The following is a 23,440-nucleotide window of genomic DNA, read 5'->3' as shown; positions in this document are numbered from 1 at the left end:
GGGTCTAGATCATCCATTTTTGCACTCAGGTCAAAGTCTTGTGGCCATCTATCAGAATCCAGAGTTTTGAGAAGATTGGAGAAACTTAATTTTTCGCCCAAAAATGGAAAAAAACGAAAGGGGTAACACTGTCGTTTTTTTTTCGGGTCAAAATTTTGAATTTTGATATCTCAGCTCTGGAAGGGTCTAGATCATCCATTTTTGCACTCAGGTCAAAGTCTCACAGCCTTCTATCAGAATCCAGAGTGCAAAACGACATTGGGAATAAGGGAACACTGATACATCACTTCACAGGATGTCAGTGAAGTCCATTTCAACTGATATACCGTGTTCAGGGAGTAGGGAGCAGTGAACACTTGTGTAGGGACCCTGTTGAATGGAACGCAACCTAGGTGCAGGTCCTCCATGTGGTCAGGATCCGGCTGACTGCAACATGTGTTGTGATCATGTCTATGTGCAGGTCCTCCATCTGGTCTGGATACAGCCTGGATCCGGCTGACTGCAACATGCGTTGTGGTCGTGTCTAAGCGCAGGTCCTCCATCAGGTCTAATCAGCAATTATTTAAAAATGTATACAATGTTTAATAGGGATGTTGACAGAACCGGGCTAATATGGTCATACTTTCTAGTTGTAGTAAGAACTCGAGCTGTTGTGTTTTGCACCAGCTGTAGTTTGTTTATTATGCATACAGCAGGGCAACCACCCATACAAGCATTGCAATAATCTAGCCTTGAAGCTTTTCAGCTTTTGAATTTGTCAGATTTTCATGTATTATTAAAACAAATATTCATGAACTCATGATGTGCAAAATAGAGTATACTAGCAAATTCATGTTTAATGCAACAGCTGATCGAAACCCGTTTTGATTGATTATGATAGCTAGAGGGGAGAAATTAAAAAGTCAGAAGGATGCAAGGAAACAAATCAATCTCCACCCATCCCTTGCAGAAGTTGTTGCATAGCTGTGCGTAAGTGTTATATAAAACATTTTTGCATTGATTTTAAACATTCTGTAATGTCAGCCAGCAGAGCTCAGAGACCTCAAGAATTAAGTTAATCATTTATACACCCATAACACACATTCCCTATTGACAAAAGTGTTTAGAACTATTTTAGCCTCTGCGAATTTTATTGTATTTTTTTTCTTTGTATATTTTAAACTTTCATGTGATTTGAGTATGCAATTTATTTGAGAATGCTGTCACCGAGTGAACATGCTAGGAACCAAAAAAATATTGTTGATTCGTTTCCAGGGCGAAGAAATGCCGGTGTAACATCGGGCCGGCTTTGAGTAAACCATAGACATAATAAATACATAGACGCCCTATGGGCTATATGCACGCATAAGTTCCGCATTTGACGCAAGGATGCTCGTCCATTTCCGGTTGTGGAGATTTAAGCGGAGGAGAACCGAGGAAAACGGGATTATGGCAGAGTCTTCAAAATTTACTGTCCTCCCGTCTTTGAAATGAAACGTGCATACGTTTAGATGTAATTTTATATAGTTATGTTTATTTAATATAATTTTAAAAAGAAGCATAAACACAACGAGGGGTGTCTGTTTTATCTGTTTTTGTGACTAATGTTTCTTTAGTATAACCATGGAGTATAAAATTCAATATAAATTCTCAGTATTGCATTGGACTCTACGATTGGCGGAAGTTATCGAGCATCCTTACACCTTCACCGGAAATACCGCCGTGCATAGAGCCCATTGGCCGCTGGAGCGTATGTCAACGGCGCCGCCATATTGGGGAGAGCAACTTTCCCATACCTCTCATACCGGGAATTTAGAAAAATGCCTGTTTTGTGCGCTGCTTGGGGCTGGACAAATCGCCACACAACTGAAAACAGCTTTCGAGGAAGTACCTTTCACAAGCAAGACTGAACGTTTGTTTTTGGTTGTATTTGGTCATGATTTAATTAGTAATAGTAACGTTTAGAGGTTAAATACTACTGTTATTGTGTCACGAAATGTAGTTTTAATAGTTTTTCAGTTGACAATGTAGTTGTTTAAAGCTCAAATATGTGGTTTGTTTATAAAGATAGCGCCTATTTAAAAATTTGATCTGAAGTTTTCGGAGTTGTAAGCTGCGCCCCCGCCCAGCGCTCGTCTACCCCGCTTGGAACAGCCGTACCTCGGCCAGTAGGTTGCTGCTGGCTCTGATGTCTCTAGTCAAGAGGTTAAACATGAGATATAATTCGTATAATTTGTGTTTATCTTTGGTATCATTAATCTATAAATGGTTCCCTGGAAAATAGTTTTGGCTGAGGGCAAAGTAAAGTTTCATAACTTTATATTTAGGCTATTTTAACATTGTATCCTGCTGTATGTTTGACTGAAGCTACTTCTGTTATAATGGCTAGTGATCAATAAAACTGAAATTTAACAAAAAGAGCTAATATTAAATATATGTCACTATTTTACTTTTGTGTTGTATATTTTATGTAATTATACTAGTATTCATTACCATTTTATTTGCTGTATACTATTTGTTTATTTTATTGATTTCTTCTGATTTCATTTGATTATTTTTAATTTCTTCTATGTAAAGCATTTTGAATTGCCATTGTGTATGAAATGTGCTATATAAATAAACTTGCCTTGCCTTGCCTATTGACTAAACTATTTACTATTACTTCTCACTTTATGTTATAATTACTATTTGCATTGCACTGTATGCCCAGTTGTTCCACAACATATGTATTATCATAAAGGATCCATCAGTTATCAATGTTATTGCTAAAATCTGGTCAATCACATAAAATGCTTTTTGAGCAAACTTAAATATCTCAGTATGGGGGTCTTCACCATTCTTATCCAAGATTTTTTTTATCCAGAAAAACGTTTTAATTACATTTAATTACATTGCAGTCTTGACCTCCGCAAAATGGCGGACCCATTGACGTATCGCAGCAACGTCTATGTATATATTATGTCTATGTGAGTAAACACGTCGTGGTTGCTAACTACAATGAGTGCCAGCTGAAGCCAATGAGTAGCGTTTATTGAACCACCACATGCCTGGGAAAAGGGAGTATAAAGAGAGAAGCTTGAAGCATGGAGAAGACGGGGGTGGGCAGCGGGAAAGCGCCACACGGGTCGAGTGCTCGAGCGGAGTATGACAGTGCGAAAGGCTGGCAGATTCATCGGGAAAAAGTTAAGTGCACTCTTTATTGATTTGCCATCACCAGTATACGACTAACCTGTGTTTGTGGGCAGTGTGTGCCATCCTGTTGACAGAGTGACGGCTGGAGAGATTTTCTGAGATCATTAATCCTTGGATCATCCATCCTATGAAGAGAAGAGAGACGAGTTGATTATTCGCTGTGATGATAGAGTGAGTTTGCAGTGTCTGAAAGAGTGAAACATACACAAGAGTACGGAGGCGTATTGCATTCACTTGAAGAAAAAAAAAATCTACTCTGTTTTTCTGAATTAATGAGTTAATTTTTCATGAGAAAAAAAATTGCTCTGTTTTTCTGAATTAATGAGTTAATTTTTTATGAGAATTTTTTTTGCTCCGTTTTTCTGAATTAACGAGTTAATTTTTCATGAGTATTTTTTTTGCTCTGTTTTTCTGAATTAATGAGTTAATTTTTCATGAGAAAAAAAATTGCTCTGTTTTTTCTGAATTAATTAGTAAATTTTTCATGAGAAAAAAAAATGTCTCTGTTTTTCTGAATTAATGATTTAATTTTTCATGAGAGAATTTTTTTTTGCTCTGTTTTTCTGAATTAACGAGGTAATTTTTCATGAGAATTTTTTTGCTCTGTTTTTCTGAATTAATGAGTTAATTTTTCATGAGAAAAAAAGTTTTTCTCGTTTTTTCTGAATTAGTGAGTTAATTTTTCATGAGAAAATATTTTTTTCTGAATTAATGAGTTAATTTTTCGTGAGAAAAAAAGTTTTTGCTCTGTTTTTTTCTGAATTAACTCGTTAATTCAGAAAAACAGAGCAAAAAAAAATCCATTAAAAATAAACTCGTTAATTCAGAAAAACAGAGCAAAAAAAAAATCCATGAAAAATTAACTCATTAATTCAGAAAAACAGAGCAAAAACTTTTTTTCTCATGAAAAATTAATTCAGAAAAACAGAGCAAATTTTTTTTCTCATGAAAAATTAACTCGTTAATTCAGAAAAACAGAGTATATTTTTTTTTCCTCAAGTGAATGCAATACGCCTCCGTACAAGAGTGAATAATGCACAAGTGTGTTCTCTTTGAGTCTCTGATGGATGAGATTGACCCTTAACTTTGAAGATTCCTCCAAACTGATCTGTCCTCCCGCCTGTGCTGAAGTACATCAGAGCTGCTGAACTGGGTATTTCCTCCTGTTGTCATCCAGTCTTTCCTCTGTGTCCAGGTTTCTGTGATTGTGTGGAGGAGAAAAGCTCAACGCCGCTTTTCCACGATCACTGTCTGTCCCACAAACCTATTCAACGAGTCTGACGAGCCCCACGAGTCCACCCAAAGATGGACCTAAAGACCGGAAAGATGCCTACCAGTATTCCCCCTCTTTGTCTCGCCAAAGCCAGAGCCACGAATGTCCCTGCCCCTGTTTTATCCCTTTTAAACTTAATAAAAATTTTACCTTTTAATTCCACTTTTTGGTGTCTGCTCCTCCGGAGTGTGGTAAACAAATCCTTGGCCTTAACCCTGGTGACAATTTTTTTTTTTTATAATGTTTAATAAATAGTGCTCCTAAAAAGGCTGCATATTTGACAGATGTGATCACAAGCACAAAGATGTTTTTGTGACAGGAGGGAAAATGATGACAAAGCTTGCTTTTCTGCACAAAAAATGGCTTTTAGTTTCTCTAAAAAAAAAAATAAAGTGCTAAAATCCTTGAGTTTGATAAGTTCAGAGTCAGACGTCATTATATTGTGGATTTGAGGCATGTCTAAGGTCTTTTCAGTGTATTGAATGGAGTCATTGTCCTCTACTGATGTTCTTCGAGTCATTCTCCTGCTGTCTAAAAGCTATTCTGCTGATTTTCAGAGACTATTAGAGATAAATGTTCCCTCCTGAGAGTCTCTCTTTATGAAACCCCACTCTCTTCCAAACCAGTCATTAGTCCCTTTTGAAGTGTCAAATCCACAGTGAGATTATCACACAGATGTGTGAGTGCTGACTGAGAACAAGTCGTCTGGAAGGTGAAGGTTACAGGAATAGTTCACCTAAAACGAATCGCCCTCAATCCCACAAAACAGCCCAGTTTCCTCCACTAGGATTTTGTGAAGCATGACAACAGACACAATGGTAGTGTGGTACTGTGAAAAATATTTTTATTGCCATTTCATATGGTCAAATCAATTGAACAAGTAGCCGATTTTCATCTTCGATAACTTGAGTTTCGTACTGTTTGTCTGCCGTAGAACTCAAACTCTCGGCGCCTGATCTGAGGTGTATGTTGCATGTCTTGTCTTCCTATATCGTAACGTGTTGAAGCCGGCCAGCGTCTCTCATCTCCTGTTTTGTGCGGTCAGGTGCAGACGCAGGTGTTTAGTGAAGTCCGCTTGTGCTCGAGGAAGAGCCTTGTTCACTAGTGACTGTGGCAGCCAACCCTGAAAATACAAGGACACATTCAACACATCTGATACACTTCAACACAATACTAAACACTGTTGGCAATAAAATTCGACGTGGATCAGTACGACTTTAATGCTGCTCAAATCTGTGTAAAGACTAAAGCCTGACTAAGTTATGTCTACAAAATTACAAATTATAATCGCTGTGTAAATGCATTCTTTGAACAGTATTTTTAAAGACACATAAATGCCATTCAGAAGCGCTTCTGTGCCACTTTGCAGTGTAAATTTGCACAGTTGTATGTAAATAGCCTATAAAAAAAATAATCAAATTTGTAATGATTGTAATGTTGAATAAAATACATAAACATGTTTTTGTGTGTGGGGAAACGGCATGTCATACAGACAAAACCAGCTAAGAGTCGATATGGATATTTTAGTAGCATGAAAAACAAAATGGTTATTAAAGCTTCTGCAAAAAAAAAAAAAAAAATTTACAGAAAGTGAGTGAAAAAAGTTAAATGAATATCTGTGCTTTCACACTGAAACAGTTCAGATTCAATGTTTTCAGCGGTGAGTAATCTAAATGCCTCTGATTGCCCACTGCATTCATTAACTCAACAGAAACGTATGTGATTGGTTAAAGGAGTAGTTCACTTTTAAAAAACTTTTACTCGCCACCATGTCATCCGAGATGTCCACGTCTTTCTTTCTTCAGTCGAAAAGAAATGAAGGATCTTTTCCCGAGTCAACTCGTTCATTTTGTTCGTTGAATTAACCAAATGACTCAAAAAAAGATTCGTTCGTTTTGATGAACAGGAGAGTCACAAACGCGCATCACAAAACAGAGCAAGGTGACCATTGTGCTTTTAAAACTTAAACTTTTCTATTTATTTTTGAAATGAGTGATCGTTTCACTAGATAAGACCCTTATTCATCGTCTGGTGTCGTTTAAAGCCCTTTGAAGCTGCACTGAAACTCTCATTTTGGACCCCATTGAAGTCCATTATATGGAGAAAATCCTGGAATGTTTTCATCAAAAACCTTCATTTCTTTTTGACTGAAGAAAGAAAGACGTGGACATCTTGGATGACACGGGGGCGAGTAAATTATTAGCAAAATGCTTAATGCTGGGGAAAAAACATGTAAAATGAAATCTGATGCAAGTTGACAGATCTAAATGCAATGGCGAAACAGATTTCGTTTAATTGTGCAGGGCTATGTTTTGCACCCTTATCTGATCTTTAAGTTCATTTTGGTGGCGTTTTTTACCCTAAGCTCCCGTTCATTTCCAACCCTGTAATTCACACACACGTTTTGTACCTTGACATCCATGTTGAGCAGCCAGATGAAGTGAGTCCGCTCTGGATGATCCTGAAGCGGCTGGAGGATGATGCAGGTGGGTCCGTCCTCAGCCCTGAACAACACACACTCACAGAATGACTGAGAGAAAACACTTTCAGATTGTGTTTTGTTATAGTGACTCCAAATTACAACTTAAATAAAAGGAATTGTTAAAATCCTGTCATCAGTTACTCATCCTCTGAACCACACAAACACGTGTTGAACCAACTAACATCAAAGGGCTTAGACCCAAATCTGGCTATGAAAGCAAAACCATTGCTTTTTCATGCATTGGTTAATTTTGCTTTAGTAATGTCTTTTTTGTACAGAAAATATCCAAAATGCGCATTTAAGTGTTTATTTTATTTTCTAACACTGTTTTAATCTGAACTGCAGCAGCTTTGAGGTTTTGTTCATACATCATTTGGCTGATATTATACGTATTCACACCAACACTTGAAGCGGATCAAAAAAGTTCATCAAAGTTGTTCTAAGACAAGAATTAATGTATAACTTTGATGAAAAGTTTTGATCCACTTCAAATTCAAATTCACTTTTTTTGGACAGTTGACTGTATATTATTGGTAACACTTTACAATAAGGTTCATTAGTTAACATTAGTTAATGTATTTACTAACATGCATTAACCATAAGCAATACATTTGTTACTGCATTTGTTCATCTTTGTTGATGTTAGTTCATGAAAATACAGCTATTCATTGTTTGTTCACGGTGCATTAACTAATGTTAACAAGATTTTAATCAAGTATTAGTAAATATTGAAATTAACAGATTAACAAATGCTGTATATGTGCTATTCATTATTAGTTCATATTAACTAATGTAGTTAACTAATGTTAACTAACGAACCTTATTGTAAAGTGTTACCATATTATTATTAAAGAGATTTACATCTTAAACTCTAATATATCAACAAAAATGAAAAACAGCTTTTTCCAATGTTCAAATGAGTGTTTTGGAAATGTGAGCAAATATGCAATAATGCCTCATTTGCATACTCAAACATAACATTCCCGAAAACTTGTCAAATAGACAATTGTCTTAATGTACCGTGATAAATCAACTGGGAAAATTCACCTGTGGTGTCTCGCATTTAAACAAATCTCAAATTAATCATGACGCTGAAATCGTTTAGCAGGGAAACGGAAGCTCAGACATTTCGTCTAAAATGTGATTTGCATTTTACAGAAGACGTCACGTGACCCAGACAGCAACATAGTGCCGATCTGCGCTGCATTTACCTGACGAACCCCGGCTGAGGCGGCAGGGACTCGAACTGCGTCGCGGCTCCGCCCAAATAAACACGAGACTCGCTCTTCGACGAATGTCTGACGCTCAGGAAATCCCGCTGGCCAATCAGGTTTCCCGCCGTTTCTGCCGACACCTCGTGTGTGACCATGGTGTTCCTCCCCACATGCTTCAGAACCTGCGAAGGACATGGGCTTGTTTAATGGTGCGATTAATCCTTCTGGCAAGTTGCAAAGTCGTATTTACGAGCCGAATGCACATGAACGCCGTCACTATGTCGTAAATACGAGCCCCGATCTTCACGAGTTGTGGTCGTGTCAGTGAGAAACATGTGGAATACCGCAATCCTTAAAGGAGTAGTTCATGAACAAATCTTTTTTCGAGTCATTTGGTTCATTCAATGAACGAAATTAATGAAATGACTCGAAAAAAGATTCGTTCGTTGTGATGAACTAGTTTGAACAGGAGAGTCACGAACGCGCATCACAGAACAGAACAAGGCGAGCATTTGTGCTTATAAAACTTAAACTTTGCTTGTTTTTTTTTTAATTGGCCGCTCGTTTCGCTTGATAAGACCCTTATTCATCGTCTGGAGTCGTTTGAAGCTGCACTGAAACTCTCATTTGGACCTTGAAGTGTTTGGACCCCATTGAAGTCCATTATAAGGAGAAAATCCTGGAATGTTTTCATCAAAAACCTTCATTTCTTTTCGACTGAAGAAAGAAAGACGTGGACATCTTGGATGACATGGGGGCGAGTAAATTATCAGCAAAAGTTATTTTTAAAGTGAACTACTCCTTTAAAGCTACACTGTGTAACTCTTTTAGTTTATTCTTAGCTAAAAACACTTAGTTCTTTCAAAAATATATGTGCTCATTAATGTTCGTTCGAGTAATAAAGTATTCTCGTGAGTGTATAATATGCCATTGAAAACACATACGGGTGAGGGGGTTCTAATGTCGCTCTCCATCTTGAAAGTACATTAGCCAAAGAGGGACATACCCGTCAATTTAAGCTTCGCCTTTCGCGTTTACGTTTGAGTTATCACTCATGGACGAGGTCCAACTGGAAGCCATGTTAATCTTGGACTACATTGGCCACCGTAGGAGTTAAAACGAAATCGGAATTGAGAGGAACAGAAACTAATATTCACTGGATGGTCATATACCTTTTCACCACTAGATGGGGGTAAAAATCACACAGTGTAGCTTTAAGAGTGTTTTTCACACTGAAGAACTGAAGTCTTACTCGGATGCGTCTGATGTTGGGGTTCCACTCATGCATCTCCTCCACTCTGACGAACAAGATGTCGTGAAGTGCCTCGGGAGACGCGTCCAGCTCGGCCTCCAGGCGGAAAACCTTCCTGTTTCCCACGAGCACTTTGCTATAGATCACGTCTCCGTTCTTCTACAGGGCAAAGACGTTCATCGGTCACTGTGAGAACATGTTCTGGCTGACTCCACAACAATTCAAAGACAATCACCTCGGCCATCTCGGGCTTCCATCCATCCTTGGACTCGACGATCTCTAGAGCTTCATTCAGGGCTTCTTCTCCTCGTCTCAGATAAAACACGTCCTCAGGCGTCCTGTGCTCGGCTCGGTCTGTCTCTGATCAGTCATGGAGAAAAGGAAGAATACATATGAGTGATCAGATGCAAGAAGTGATGAAACACTCGAAAAATGTAGTTCTTATTCTTTCAGCAAACTGTTTTCTTTTCTTGTTTGCAGCATAAATAAATTAGATTTATGTAAAAACGCTTATGTTTGGGATGAGTATGATTTTTGTTTTGAAAGTCAGCAAGGATGAGTTAAATTGATCAAAAGTGACAGGAAAGACATTTATAATGTCACAAAAGATTTAATAAATGCTGTTTATATACTTTCTATTCATCAAAGAATCATGAGAAACGGATTATGTCACAGTTTCCATAAAAATATTTTTCAAAACTGACAACGATTTCTATTTCAAATAAGTGCTATTCTTCACTCTCAGAAAAAAGGTACAAAAAAGCTGTCACTGGGGTTGTACCTTTTCAAAAGGTAAACTTTTGTCCATTTTAGGTGCTAATATGAACATTTTAGATACTAATAAATACATTTTAGGTGCTAATAAGTACATTTTAGGTGCTAATATGAAGAGTTCAGATGCAAAAGCCTCTAAATGCCATTTGAAATTTTCTTCTTTAATGATGATTTTTATCAAACTTGTATATTTAAGTTCAGTAATTTCACTTAAATAACAATTAATAGGTAATTATCATTGCCATTTAAGTGAAATTACTGAACTTAAATATACAAGCTTGATAAAAATCATCATTAAAGAAAAAAATTTCAAATGGCATTTAGAGGCTTTTGCATCTGAACTCTTCATATGTAAATTTTAGGTGCTAATAAGTAAATTTTAGGTGCTAATATGTAAATTTTAGGTGCTAATGAGTAAATTTTAGGTGCTATTAAGTACATTTTAGGTGCTAATATGTAAATTGTAGATGCTAATAAGTACATTTTAGGTGCTAATATGCAAATTTTAGGTGCTAATAAGTACATTTTAGGTACTAATATGTACATTTTAGGTGCTAATAAGTACATTTTAGGTGCTGATATGTAAATTTTAGGTTCTAATAAGTACGTTTTAGGTGCTAATATGTGAATTTTAGGTGCTATTATGTACATTTTAGGTGCTAATATGTACCATTAAGGTACCAATATGCACCCTTTAGGTACAAAAGTGTATCTTTTGAAAAGGTACAGCCCCAGTGACAGTTTTTGTACCTTTTTTTCTGAGAGTGTTTTGATTTTTTATTTATCAAAGAATCCTGAATTTTAAAGAAAATTTGAGCAAAAATCATAAATGTTTCTTGATCATCAGATCCTCATATTAGAGTGATTTGTGAAGGGTCATGTGACACTGAAGACTGGAGTAATGATGCGGAAAATTCAGCTTTGATCACAGGAATAAATAAAACAGCTATTAAAAATTGTAAAATAATAAAATAAAATAAAATAATAATTCTGACTAAATAAAAATGTAGCCTTGGTGCAGCAGAAGAGACGTCTTTCAAAACCTTCTTTAGGTGAATATGCACAGACTCACTGTTCTCCTCCTCCGGGTGTCGAGTCCATCTCGGGCTCCATGCGGGACGGCTCTGCAAGTGCAGCGAGATCTCCTGGCCGAACGCTGCGAGAGCTGCACGCTGCAGACCTGAGGACACACACACACACACACTGCATTTACATCCATAACTTTAGCAGACGCTTTTATCCAAAGCCATACACATTTACATTCTTATCAGTAATTGCATTCCCTGGGAATTGAACCCATGATGACCTTGGCGTTGCAAGCACCAACACTCTACTGTATGAGCTCCAGGAAAGGGTTTCACTTTATTTAACACTCAAAAAATTAGAATATCATGGTGCAAACAATCATTTATTTCAGTTATTCAACTTAAAACGTTAAACTAACATGGATTACATGCAAAGTGAGATATTTCAAGCCTTTATTTGAGAATTTTGATGATTATGGCTCACAGATATGAAAACCTTTTCACAATATTCTAATTTTGAATTTGGGGTTTTCATAAGCTTTCATAACTTATAACAAATAAAGGCTTGAAATATCTCACTTTGCATGTAATGAGTCTATATAATATATTAGTTTCACATTTTAAGTTGAATTACTGAAATAAATGAACTTTTGCCCCATGATATTCTAATTTTTCGAGTAACTGTGTAACTCTTAGTTTATTCTTAGCTAAAAACACTTAGTTCTTTCAAAAATATATGTGCTCATTAATGTTTATTTATTTCGTTCGAGTAATAAAGTATTCTCGTGAGTGTATAATATGCCCTTGAAAACACATACGGGTGAGGGGTTCTAATGTCGCTCTCCATCTTGAAAGTACATTAGCCAAAGAGGGACATACCCGTTAATTTAAGCTTCGCCGTTTGCGTTTACGTTTGAGTTATCACTCATGGACGAGGTCGAACTGGAAGCCATGTTAATCTTGGACTACATTGGCCACCGTAGGAGTTAAAGCGAAATCGGAATTGAGAGGAACAGAAACTAATATTCACTGGATGGTTATATACCTTTTCACCACTAGATGGGGGTAAAAATCACACACATATTCATTACTTCACTGAGCTCATTGTTTCTGCAATAAATTATTAAATTGTTCTGTAAAGCTGCTTTAAAATAATGTGTATTGTGAAAAGCGCTATACAAATACATGTGAATTGCATATTTCGATGGTCCCTTTAACACATTCTGGTGACTATAAGTAACGCTGCACCTTCATGTCTACATCCCTCATTAGAGTGTTAGTAAAGTATTAGTAGACTGGTAGGGTTAGAATAAGCTGACATGATGTAGTTGCAGTTGAGGAGCATCACAATAAAGTTAGCCGATATTAACCAGACTGTCTACTAATGACATGTAGTTGCAAAGTTACTGATAGTTAGAAAAATGGACCATCAAAATAAAGTGTTACTAAAGAATAAACACAGTACAGAGAAGCTCATGCACATGCAGAGGTGGAGTACCTGCCATGCTTCGTACATGTGGATACGAGATCCCACAGCAGAGCTTCAGGACGGCCCGCTGCATGTTCACTCGCTCCCGCCGGGATAGCGGAGAGGAGGAGGACGACTCACAGCTTTATAGAGCCGGTGAAGGACGCAGCACAAGATAACGGCTGCAGCTACAAGATACTGCCGGGGTCGGTTCACGGCCATTCCAGAGGAAGAAGATCCAGCTTTTCTGTTGGAGCTCCATCCTCCTGTAGCTGAGACGAACAGATCAGTCAGAAATCACAATGCCGCCTCGAGTCAAGTTAATAGCTATGTGTTAAAGTTCAGATAGACATTGAAATTAGTTAGACAGTTAGTTGGTTGGTAACACTTTACAATAAGGTCTCTTTTGTTAACATTAATTGGTTGTTTCATTGGTAACCCTTTACAATATTTGAGTTGGTTGGTTGGTTGGTTAGTAATACTTAACAATATACGTGTTAGTTAGTTAGTTGGTAACATATTACAATAAGTTAGTTGGTTGGTTGTTTGGTAATACTTAATATTTGTGTTAGTTAGTTAGTTAGTTATACCTTTATTGTCATTGCATGGTTTATACAACGAAATTTGACATGTCTCCAAGAAAACAACAACTGTATTCATCCATGAAAAAATAATAATTTAAAACAATAAAAAAGATACCTTAAAAAGATGTCTTAAGTGACTTGTGCAAGTTATTTGAACAGTATTGCATAGTTAGTTGGTTGGTTAGTTGGTTAACTGTTTAGTAACACTTTACAATTAGTTAGTTGGTTGGTTGGTTGGTTGGTTGGTTGGTAATACTTAACAATATTTGTTAGTTTAGTTAGGTGGTTGGTTGGTTGGTTGGTTGGTTGGTTGGTTAGCTGTTTTGGTAACACTTTACAATAAGTTAGTTCTTTGGTAATCCTGAACAATATCTGTGTTAAATAGTTAGTTGGTTTGCTGGTAGGTTAGTTGGTTAGCTGTTTGGTAACATATTACAATAAGTTACTTGGTTGTTTGGTAATACTTAATATTTGTTAGTTAGTTAGTTAGTTGTTAGTTAGTTAGTTAGTTAGTTAGTTATACCTTTATTGTCATTGCATGGTTTATACAACGAAATTTGACATGTCTCCAAGAAAACAACAACTGTATTCATCCATAAAAAAATAATAATTTAAAACAATAAAAAAAGATAGCTTAAAAAGATGTCTTAAGTGACTTGTGCAAGTTATTTGAACAGTATTGCATAGTTAGTTGGTTGGTTAGTTGGTTAACTGTTTAGTAAAACTTTACAATTAGTTAGTTGGTTGGTTGGTTGGTTGGTTGGTAATACTTAACAATATTTGTTAGTTTAGTTAGGTGGTTGGTTGGTTGGTTGGTTAGCTGTTTCGGTAACACTTTACAATAAGTTAGTTCTTTGGTAATCCTGAACAATATCTGTGTTAAATAGTTAGTTGGTTTGCTGGTTGGTTAGTTGGTTAGCTGTTTGGTAACATATTACAATAAGTTACTTGGTTGTTTGGTAATACTTAATATTTGTTAGTTAGTTAGTTAGTTGTTAGTTAGTTAGTTAGTTAGTTAGTTATACCTTTATTGTCATTGCATGGTTTATACAACGAAATTTGACATGTCTCCAAGAAAACAACAACTGTATTCATCCATAAAAAAATAATAATTTAAAACAATAAAAAAAGATAGCTTAAAAAGATGTCTTAAGTGACTTGTGCAAGTTATTTGAACAGTATTGCATAGTTAGTTGGTTGGTTAGTTGGTTAACTGTTTAGTAAAACTTTACAATTAGTTAGTTGGTTGGTTGGTTGGTTGGTTGGTTGGTAATACTTAACAATATTTGTTAGTTTAGTTAGGTGGTTGGTTGGTTGGTTGGTTGGTTAGCTGTTTCGGTAACACTTTACAATAAGTTAGTTCTTTGGTAATCCTGAACAATATCTGTGTTAAATAGTTAGTTGGTTTGCTGGTTGGTTAGTTGGTTAGCTGTTTGGTAACATATTACAATAAGTTACTTGGTTGTTTGGTAATACTTAATATTTGTTAGTTAGTTAGTTAGTTGTTAGTTAGTTAGTTAGTTAGTTAGTTAGTTATACCTTTATTGTCATTGCATGGTTTATACAACGAAATTTGACATGTCTCCAAGAAAACAACAACTGTATTCATCCATAAAAAAATAATAATTTAAAACAATAAAAAAAGATAGCTTAAAAAGATGTCTTAAGTGACTTGTGCAAGTTATTTGAACAGTATTGCATAGTTAGTTGGTTAGTTGTTTTGGTAACACTACAATAATTTAGTTGTTTGGTAATCCTGAACAATATCTGTGTTAATTAGTTAGTTGGTTTGCTGGTTGGTTAGCTGTTTGGTAACACTTTACAATTAGTTAGCTGGTTGGTTGGTAATACTTAACAATATTTGTGTTAGTTTAGTTAGGTGGTTGGTCGGTTAGCTGTTTTGGTAACACTTTACAATAAGTTAGTTGTTTGGTAATCCTGAACAATATCTGTGTTAATTAGGTAGTTGGTTTGCTGGTTGGTTAGCTGTTTGGTAACACTTTATAATTAGTTAGTTGGTTGGTTGGTAATACTTAACAATATTTGTGTTAGTTTAGTTAGGTGGTTGGTTGGTTGGTTAGCTGTTTTGGTAACACTTTACAATAAGTTAGTTGTTTGGTAATCCTGAACAATATCTGTCTTAATTAGTTAGTTGGTTTGCTGGTTGGTTAGTTGGTTAGCTGTTTGGTAACACTTTACAATTAGTTAGTTGGTTGGTTGGTTGGTTGGTTGGTTGGTAATACTTAACAATATTTGTGCTAGTTTAGTTAGGTGGTTGGTTGGTTGGTTGGTTGGTTGGTTAGCTGTTTTGGTAACACTTTACAATAAATTAGCTAGTTATTTGGTAATACTTAATATCTGTGTTAATTAGTTGGTTGGTTGGTTAGCTGTTTTGGTAACACTTTAAAAAAAGTTAGTTAGTTGGTTGGTTGGGAATACTTAACAATATTTGTGTTAGTTAGGTAGTTGGTTGGTTAGCTGTTTTGGTAACACTTTACAATAAGTTAGTTGGTTAGTTGTTTGGTAATACTTATTTGTGTTGGTTAGTTAGTAACCATTTTACAATATTTTAGTTAGTTCATTAGTAACCCTTTATCAATATTTTAGTTAGTTAGTTAGCGACCATGCTAGCTAGTTACCATGAACTAACAACGATCAATACTTCTACAGCATTTATTAATCTAAATGTATAGTTTCAGAATTTACTAGTGCAAAAAAAAAAAAAAAAAAAACGAGTCCTAGTCATGCCTTTCCAAATCTTTCCAAAGTCAATGAATTGTTAACTGAAGTCAGAAATTATGTTTTAGTGCAATGTCAGTGATTTACTAGTTTGGTAACCCTTAACAATAAAGATATTACTTAACATTACCTAACACTGATCAATTCTTCTGCAGTATTTATTTATCTTAGTTAATGCATAGTTTCAGCATTTACTAATACATTTTGTAGAGCAAAATGACAATTCTGTCTTTCCAAGTCTTTTTGAAGTCATTTAATTCTATTTCGTTAGTTAAAAACAGTCAGTCGTTTGGAAACACTTTACAATAAGGTTTCATTTCTTACTATCAGTTATTGACATTAGTTAACTCAAACTAACAATAAGCAGTACTTCTAAAGCATTTATTAATCTTGGTTAATTTTTTTAATCAAAAGTTGTAAACATCAGTTAATGCACTGTGAACTAAAATGAACAAACCGCTGTTTTAATCAGTATTAACGAAGGTTAATAAATGTTAAACACATATTGCTCATTGCAAGTTCATGTCAGTTAATGCATTAAATAATGACAACAAATGAGACCTTGTTGTAAGTGTTAGCATTTGTTCTCATATTCTCTCCTAAACACCACCAGAAGATTATTTATACATATTTACAGATCCTTTCTCTCCAAGGTGTTTAAAGCTTTAATATCCAGCATATCTATAGCAGTGAGAGATCAGCAGAACGACCCTAACACTGACCTTGACCTCTGTTAAACCCTGAGAGAAACCTTCACCCCGAATAACATCCACACCTCTGCATGCCAGCCAGCAGAAACACACTCAACATCACACAACTGCACAAACACACACTCACTCGTGTGAAACATGCAGGATTTCTTTCATCTGTTTGCATTGAGAAACATCAAGCACCAGATGCACCTGAAATCCTCACCCTCAAATTAAAGACTGAAATTATCAATTAGGCAGAATTAATTCAGTTTAGAAAAAAAACATTGTGCAAATGAGGTCTATTACAGCAGAGAAATTACTTTTTTGAACTAATTTTCCTGAAGCCATTCAGTCTGTCCTGAGGGTATCAGCAGAAATCTCCAGCTCAGAGGATAATAATAGTGTTTTTGATTTAATATTCCATAAATATTATGGATTTGACTGCACTGACACTATCAGATGAGAAGAACACAATCGTCGTCTTCGAATTAGTCTCATAATTGAAGTTTGCAACATGATGTTGAACTGAATTGAATTAGCATTGAACTGACTTGAGCTGAATAATGTTACTTGCACTGCTTTACTGCTGAAATTAATTGTTAATAATTGTTATTTCCTTGTTTCAGTAAGTTTTGAAACTCTCTGTATTGTATGAAGCACTGTAGAAATAAATAACCTGAATAAATCTGATCTGACCTGTTTCATGCATTAATGACAGATAGTAAATGTTAAAACTGTATAATCCAAATAGAGTACAATTTTATTTGCTATTCAATCACTTTTCATCTTCATTAAGCCCTAAATATTTAAGTAAAGTAAGAGAAAATAAAATCATGTTATGAAATTATGATTAAGCTTACTGTCTGAACCTGATAAGCATGAAGCATGAGTCTGTAACTGCTTTTGCAAGAATTTATCTTTCAACTGAATGCTGCGTTTATCCTGCGTTTAACTGCCTAAATGTCATATTATTTATGAAGAACATTTTCGAGAGAACTCTGAACTCACAACACTTCTGCATTTATAATGCACGCTTTTACCCAAGAGTTTCTCAGCGAGAGTTTCTGGCTCTTTCTACCGCATATCTGCACGGTTTCGCGTGGTTTAATGAGTGTGACGTCAGAGCTCGAGCTCGTCTGATTATCTGGGATGTGCCCATTCAAACTGCGTCCTCTTACACTCTTTCTGAAGCAAAACACATCAGTACGTGGAAGCGCTGCATTAGAGTCTCTGTATTTGTCCTTACTGACCTCAGACCAGCGGCTGTCCTGTTTAGACCAGTCAAATCACTCGAAACCTCAGAAAGCCTCAAAGGAAACAAGGTCTTTTGTGGTCCAGGATTTCTGCAGAAAAAACAATGATGACAAAAAAGCATCATCATCATCATCTTCATCATTCGTGACGGTTTAAGTCACAGCTGATGCATGAAACACATAGCTATTTGACCCGTTACATTCGTTTATTTCTCTGTTTCACTGTAAGATTACCATGAAACAATATTATAAGTTAAATCACTTTCAATCATTGATCTATGGTTAAGATCCTCCTTTCAATGTCAAAATTTCCTTCCTAGACTTAAACGCTGTCTAGTTTTCGTATAAAATCCACATCGTCTTGGAAGGAAAGTTTATCATCAATGATTGTAACTTACCTGGGTATTTAAAATTTGAGATTTGCTCTATCTTTACGCCTTTTGGGATGAGAACGGGCTCATTAAGCATATCCCGGTAAATTCAGCATCCTTTTAGGGATTTTCTCTCTCCCAGCTGTATTTTTCACTCGCGAAGCTGTCAACATGGCCGCCACGTGCCAGAATGCAACGCGGCGAAGACCATTTTGCAAGATGTAAACAACACTGGTCCAGAAACACTTCCTGTTTCCGTTTGTAACTGTTTTCTTTATTTCACATGTAAAAAAAAAACATCGTAAAGACGTTTGTTTAACTTTAATTCAGTTTTAAATGTTCTGTTGGTTGTATTTTATCCCAGCTTTTATGTAGTGTTAAAAAACTGAAACAGGAAGTGCTTCTGGACCAGTGTTGTTTACATCTTGCAAAATGGTTATTTATTGTACACATACAGTTATAATGCACTTTGTTTGTATTTCAGTAATGCTTAATTGTGGTGACCAAGTCAGTGAAATAATTAAAAACAGTATGTGTTACACAAAAACGTATAGCCATAACTTGCAAATACTGTGGTTTCATTCAAATATACTTATGGTACGATTGTTTTAAACGTGTAAAACTGCGCAGCATTACCCATCATTTGACAAACAGTCACATATTAGTAACATCACATTTCAAGCTCTTGGCTAATTCACAACATAACAAAGTTTGATTAAACCTACAGGTAATGAAAATTAATTTATTACCTCATCTGATCTGTTAACATTATTCGTGAATGGTGAAAACTAAAATCTCCCATCGTCCCACTCTCCTTCAACTCAACCGGCTGCTTCTAATTATATATCTACTTTGTTCAGCTCAGAATGCATGGTAAACTAATATGGTAGCCTAATTGGTCGACCCTTCGCAATATTTGACCTCTTCAAAGCAAGCAGCAGCACAAAGACTGAAGTTAGTTTCTATTCAGGAAGACAGGAACTGAATCAAGGGCTTATGCATTTCTGTATTATTACATTTGTCACTTTTTCCACATTTATAATGTTACTTGTGTGTGTTCACAATTTGCACCCTCTCTCTAACCCTTACGATTAAACAGGCTATATTTATTCATGCATGAACTGAAGGTTAAACGTAGGTTTTTCTGCATAACTGTGAATAATTAATGAAGTTGCATCATACAGTATGATGACAGATTCATAAATCAATTAGCACTGAAATGCATCACACAAACTGTTCGTTTTGCTTTGCTGTACAGCAATATATTGCATCTGTTATTATTATTTTGCATTTCCAATCATCCAACAGATGTCGATGGCATGTAAACGCATCGTCTAGGCTCATTTTGAATTGCAGAACATAGTTCCTTACAGCATGTTTTCCTTGTTTTTTTGTTCAGGATCAGATTCTCTTGGTTCTATTAATCATTTTTGGACACACTGTAAAAAAATATTGTTGGTTTAACTTAAAAAAGTAAGTAAAACCGGGGTTGCCTTAAAATTGTAAATTCATTGAACTGGAAAAAGTGAGTTATTACAATGAAGGATTGATTTAATCATCAGAAACTCAAAATTATATGTTCTGAACTAAATAAATTATTTAAGTTGATTTGACAAAAGAAAAAATGTTGTGATTACTACACTGTAAAAAAAATATTGTTGCTTTAACTTAAAGTAAGATTGAAGTAGATTAATTTAATCATCAATCTACTTCAAGTAGATTAATTTAATCATCAGAAACTCAAAATAATAAGTTATCTCAACTAAATAAATTATTATAAAGTTGATTTGATAAAAGAAAATATGTTGTGATAACAAATCTTGAAAATATTTTTTTACAGTGCAGAAATGATGACAAAGCTGCTTCTGTAGAGTGATTGCAGGTCATGGAGGTTACACATGAAGTGACCTCTAATGTCAATACACCCTAAAGGTCAGATGTCACTCGGAGACCAGCTGTGTGTCGCGAGCTGAAGACAGTGAAGTGTGTGTCTGTTATCAGCGAGCAGGTGTCCTTGAGTGAGGAGGAATGACGCTGAGACTGAACTTCACCTGCTGACCACACTGGCTGCGCTCCAAACACACACTCCACTGCCTGCACACACCCATCCCCATTAACCTCATTTCTGTGCTACTTTTTAAACGTTTAACTGTTGCAAACAACATTCCATTCCATCATTCTTCAAACATTAGAGAAACGTTACTTTTGAATGTTCTTTGAACATTCCGAAACAAGTCGTTACATTTAAAAAACGTCAGAGGAATGTCCAACTGAAATCCTTTCCAGGAATGATGTATAACTCGTGTTTTTGTGCTTGCAGAATGTTAGTCAAAGTTCCATGTTAGCGGAGTAGATCTAACATGTTTTTAACAAGCAACAAAAGCACCGTAATGAATGCGAGTGTATTCAACTTGAGCATTATATTCCTGCATTAACTGTTCGATTTTAGAAATCCTGCACCATCTAGGCCTATAACACCATACCGCTAGTGTACACATGACGTTGTTGCATTTAAATGGAAGACATTTCTTGAGAATAACGCGCACTGGTGAATCGTTTAAAATGTATAGAGTTAAATTTGATTTCATGTATAATTTCCACACTTAATCACCAGTTTTACATGTATCATTCTTTGAAAGAGCGTCGGATATCAAGCTGCAATTAAAGAGCGTTTCACATGCATGCTCTTATTACTGTCGAAACCGTCAGATTTAATCTCGGAGCTCTTGTACTCGGTTCCCCAAGCTTTTTAATGAATGAGCATTACGTCACTGCTCAACAGTCCAAATCAGATCTTATTTTCTTCATATTATTTTTAATTTTTGGTTAAAATGTGACCTGACATGTACTTTAGAAATCAGATATTATTTACCGTTCTTTGAAAGAGAGTCAATTATACATCGAGCAATTATTGAAGAGTGTTTCAAATGCACATATTAATGTTGCAAGCCTGATGAAACTGACAGGTTGAATCCCTGAGATCTTGGAGTCGGCTCCCTGCAGAAACAGAAGCTTTAAAGTCAGAACAACATAAGCCTGTGGATAGGAAAGGATTTGTGCATGACTCTGAATGACTCTGAATCTGAGAGTGTGTTTAGTGTGTGCACAAGACTTTACATTTAATCATTTAGCAGACGCTTTTAGCCACATGAGGAGAGCAATAGATGCAGTAACAAAAATGCAGTGCTGTGACCTTCCCAGTTTAGTCAAATCTCTAATATGAAGCCTAATTTTTTTTCCCCTTTTAAAAAAAATAGAGTAGAAAAGAAAGTTAGTATTGATTGATCGAGTGTTGTGGAAGACGTAAACGTCACCATTTTGCCACATTTGCCCACACTCTTAAAAGAAATGGTTCTATTTAGAACCAAAAATAGTTCCATCCCCCGCTTCATATATGGAACTCCAAAATGGTTCTATATAGAACTATTTTTTTTGGGTAAAAGGTTCTATTGGCCAAGTGTGGAACCCCAGGGTTCTATATAGAACCCAGAGGAACCCTTTTTTAAGAGTGTATAGAACCTTTTAGGGGTTCCAAATACGTAGCGCTGATAGAACCTTTTCTTCTAAGAGTGAGATCATTAGATGAGCTGTTACGAGTTCATTATCTCAGAATCACAAGATGAAGTTTCACAAAAAAATTCTTTTGCTCTGTTTTTTATGAATTTTGAGATAATCAAGTCATTAATTCAGAAAAACAGAGCAAAAAAAATAAATTCCATGAAAAATTATCTAGTAATTCTGAGATAATGAACTCGTTAATTCATAAAAACAGTGCAAAACAAATTTCCATGAAAATGTATCTTGTAATTCTGAGATAATTAACTCGTTAATTCAGAAAACAGAGTAGATTTTTTTCTCTTCAAGCGAATGCAATAAAGTTGCATTGTAGAAATGTAAAGACTTTTTTTGAGCTTATTTTGCCGCAGACACACATGTACTAAAGCATTGGCATGGACTGTAATGTGGGACGGTTTTATTTCTGTGCTGACTCTTGATTTCTTCTCTGATTGCAAATGTGAGTTTAGAAACTGGCAATTCAATTAAAGAAAGAATGAAACCTTCATGCTCCGTGAAGGCGATGCTCACTCCCCCAAAATCACATAGAAACTACCGCCTCATTACATAGGGATTTATGATAATTACACACAGTCTCCAATAATGGAACATGAATACAAATGATAGGGTGAAAATGACAGCCCTCCATTACACAGTTCTCATTTCACAATAATATAGCCGGATTGTGCTTTCAGTGATAGTCAATTTGCTTTCAAAGAAAACCGGTTTTCTTATTTTGGCAACAGTGTAACTGAGTTTGTCACCATGGTTACATTTATTGAGAACAAGAAGCAGATCAACAGCAGCTGCTGACTGACTCGCCCGTCATGGGAAATACGACTCGTGTTCACGACATCTCAATTGTTTGTCATGGATAGTGACGAAAGTCTCTGGACTCTCAAATCAAATGTCAACAATATCTGAAACTGTGCTCGGATCAAACATCAGAGATCTTTACATGATGATGTCATTGCCAGACCAATATTGTTTGGACTATGACATGCAGAAATATATCAAAATATGAATATTAATATAGCCTATAAAAATGCATTCACAACATTCTAGAACTCATTGGAATGCAACAGGAGAAATAAAACTTGTTTTCCATGAAATTAAAATTTTTACTCACAGTAACATTAGTCCATTTTGAGTCTCCTAAAGTCATCCCGATTGAAATTCAGGTCACTCAGTGAAAATCCTAGGGAAGAAAGTCGTACCTAAAACAGTAGGAGGGCGAGGTTTCAGGTTCAGGTTCAGTAAAGGTGACAGAATTTACATTTTTGGTTGTATTGTTCTTTTAAATTAATGTTGTTGGCTCAAAATAATGTGATTATCAAAGAAAATAATTCCTGGCTTGGCTAACACCAATTTATAAATTGTGATTCAAATAACTCAGTATATGTATTCTAGTAGAAATTGTGAGTGCAGTTAATTTGTGTTAATTTGCTTTTGTTAAATCTTCCATATATACAATATTAATTGAGCTGTAAAGTGTCTAAATCGTTTGATTTGCTGCTCAACTCATGGCATCACACATGAGACGTGACTCCCACAGAAAATAAATTCAACAACCACATACTATGCAAA

The 23,440-nt window shown here is 35.7% G+C and overlaps 1 protein-coding gene and 1 long non-coding RNA gene across 2 annotated transcripts; one reads left to right on the top strand and one right to left on the bottom strand.

Moving 5' to 3' along the window:
• The first annotated feature begins 3,060 nt into the window (after window positions 1–3,060).
• On the top strand, window positions 3,061–4,606 carry LOC148971554 (uncharacterized). The gene is made up of 2 exons (XR_016146941.1): window positions 3,061–3,342; window positions 4,367–4,606. It is a non-coding gene; the product is annotated as an uncharacterized LOC148971554 (long non-coding RNA).
• A 663-nt stretch (window positions 4,607–5,269) lies between these two features.
• star2 (steroidogenic acute regulatory protein 2) lies at window positions 5,270–18,599 on the bottom strand. The gene is made up of 9 exons (XM_039651574.2): window positions 18,326–18,599; window positions 17,925–18,017; window positions 12,690–12,931; window positions 11,239–11,346; window positions 9,628–9,752; window positions 9,393–9,551; window positions 8,138–8,322; window positions 6,855–6,948; window positions 5,270–5,567 (listed from the first exon to the last, which is right to left on the bottom strand). Exons 3-9 carry the CDS (start codon window positions 12,751–12,753, stop codon window positions 5,466–5,468), a joined length of 837 nt encoding a protein of 278 aa, XP_039507508.2. The 5' UTR covers window positions 12,754–12,931; window positions 17,925–18,017; window positions 18,326–18,599; the 3' UTR covers window positions 5,270–5,465.
• Window positions 18,600–23,440: the final 4,841 nt, after the last annotated feature.

This window comes from Pimephales promelas, chromosome 17, assembly GCF_988280905.1.
Source record: "Pimephales promelas chromosome 17, fPimPro1.hap1.1, whole genome shotgun sequence".
Classification (NCBI taxonomy): Eukaryota; Metazoa; Chordata; class Actinopteri; order Cypriniformes; family Leuciscidae; genus Pimephales; species Pimephales promelas.
This window is presented reverse-complemented; position numbering and strand designations above follow the sequence as displayed.

Coding starts and splice junctions, on each gene's coding strand:
- star2 (XM_039651574.2), bottom strand. CDS start 12,753: ATGCAGCGGGCCGTCCTGAAGCTCTGCTGTGGGATCTCGTATCCACAT. Junction 9,552..9,627: donor GGAAGCCCGAGATGGCCGAG/GTGATTGTCTTT, acceptor TTTGCCCTGTAG/AAGAACGGAGACGTGATCTA. Junction 5,568..6,854: donor TGCTCAACATGGATGTCAAG/GTACAAAACGTG, acceptor TTGTATTTTCAG/GGTTGGCTGCCACAGTCACT.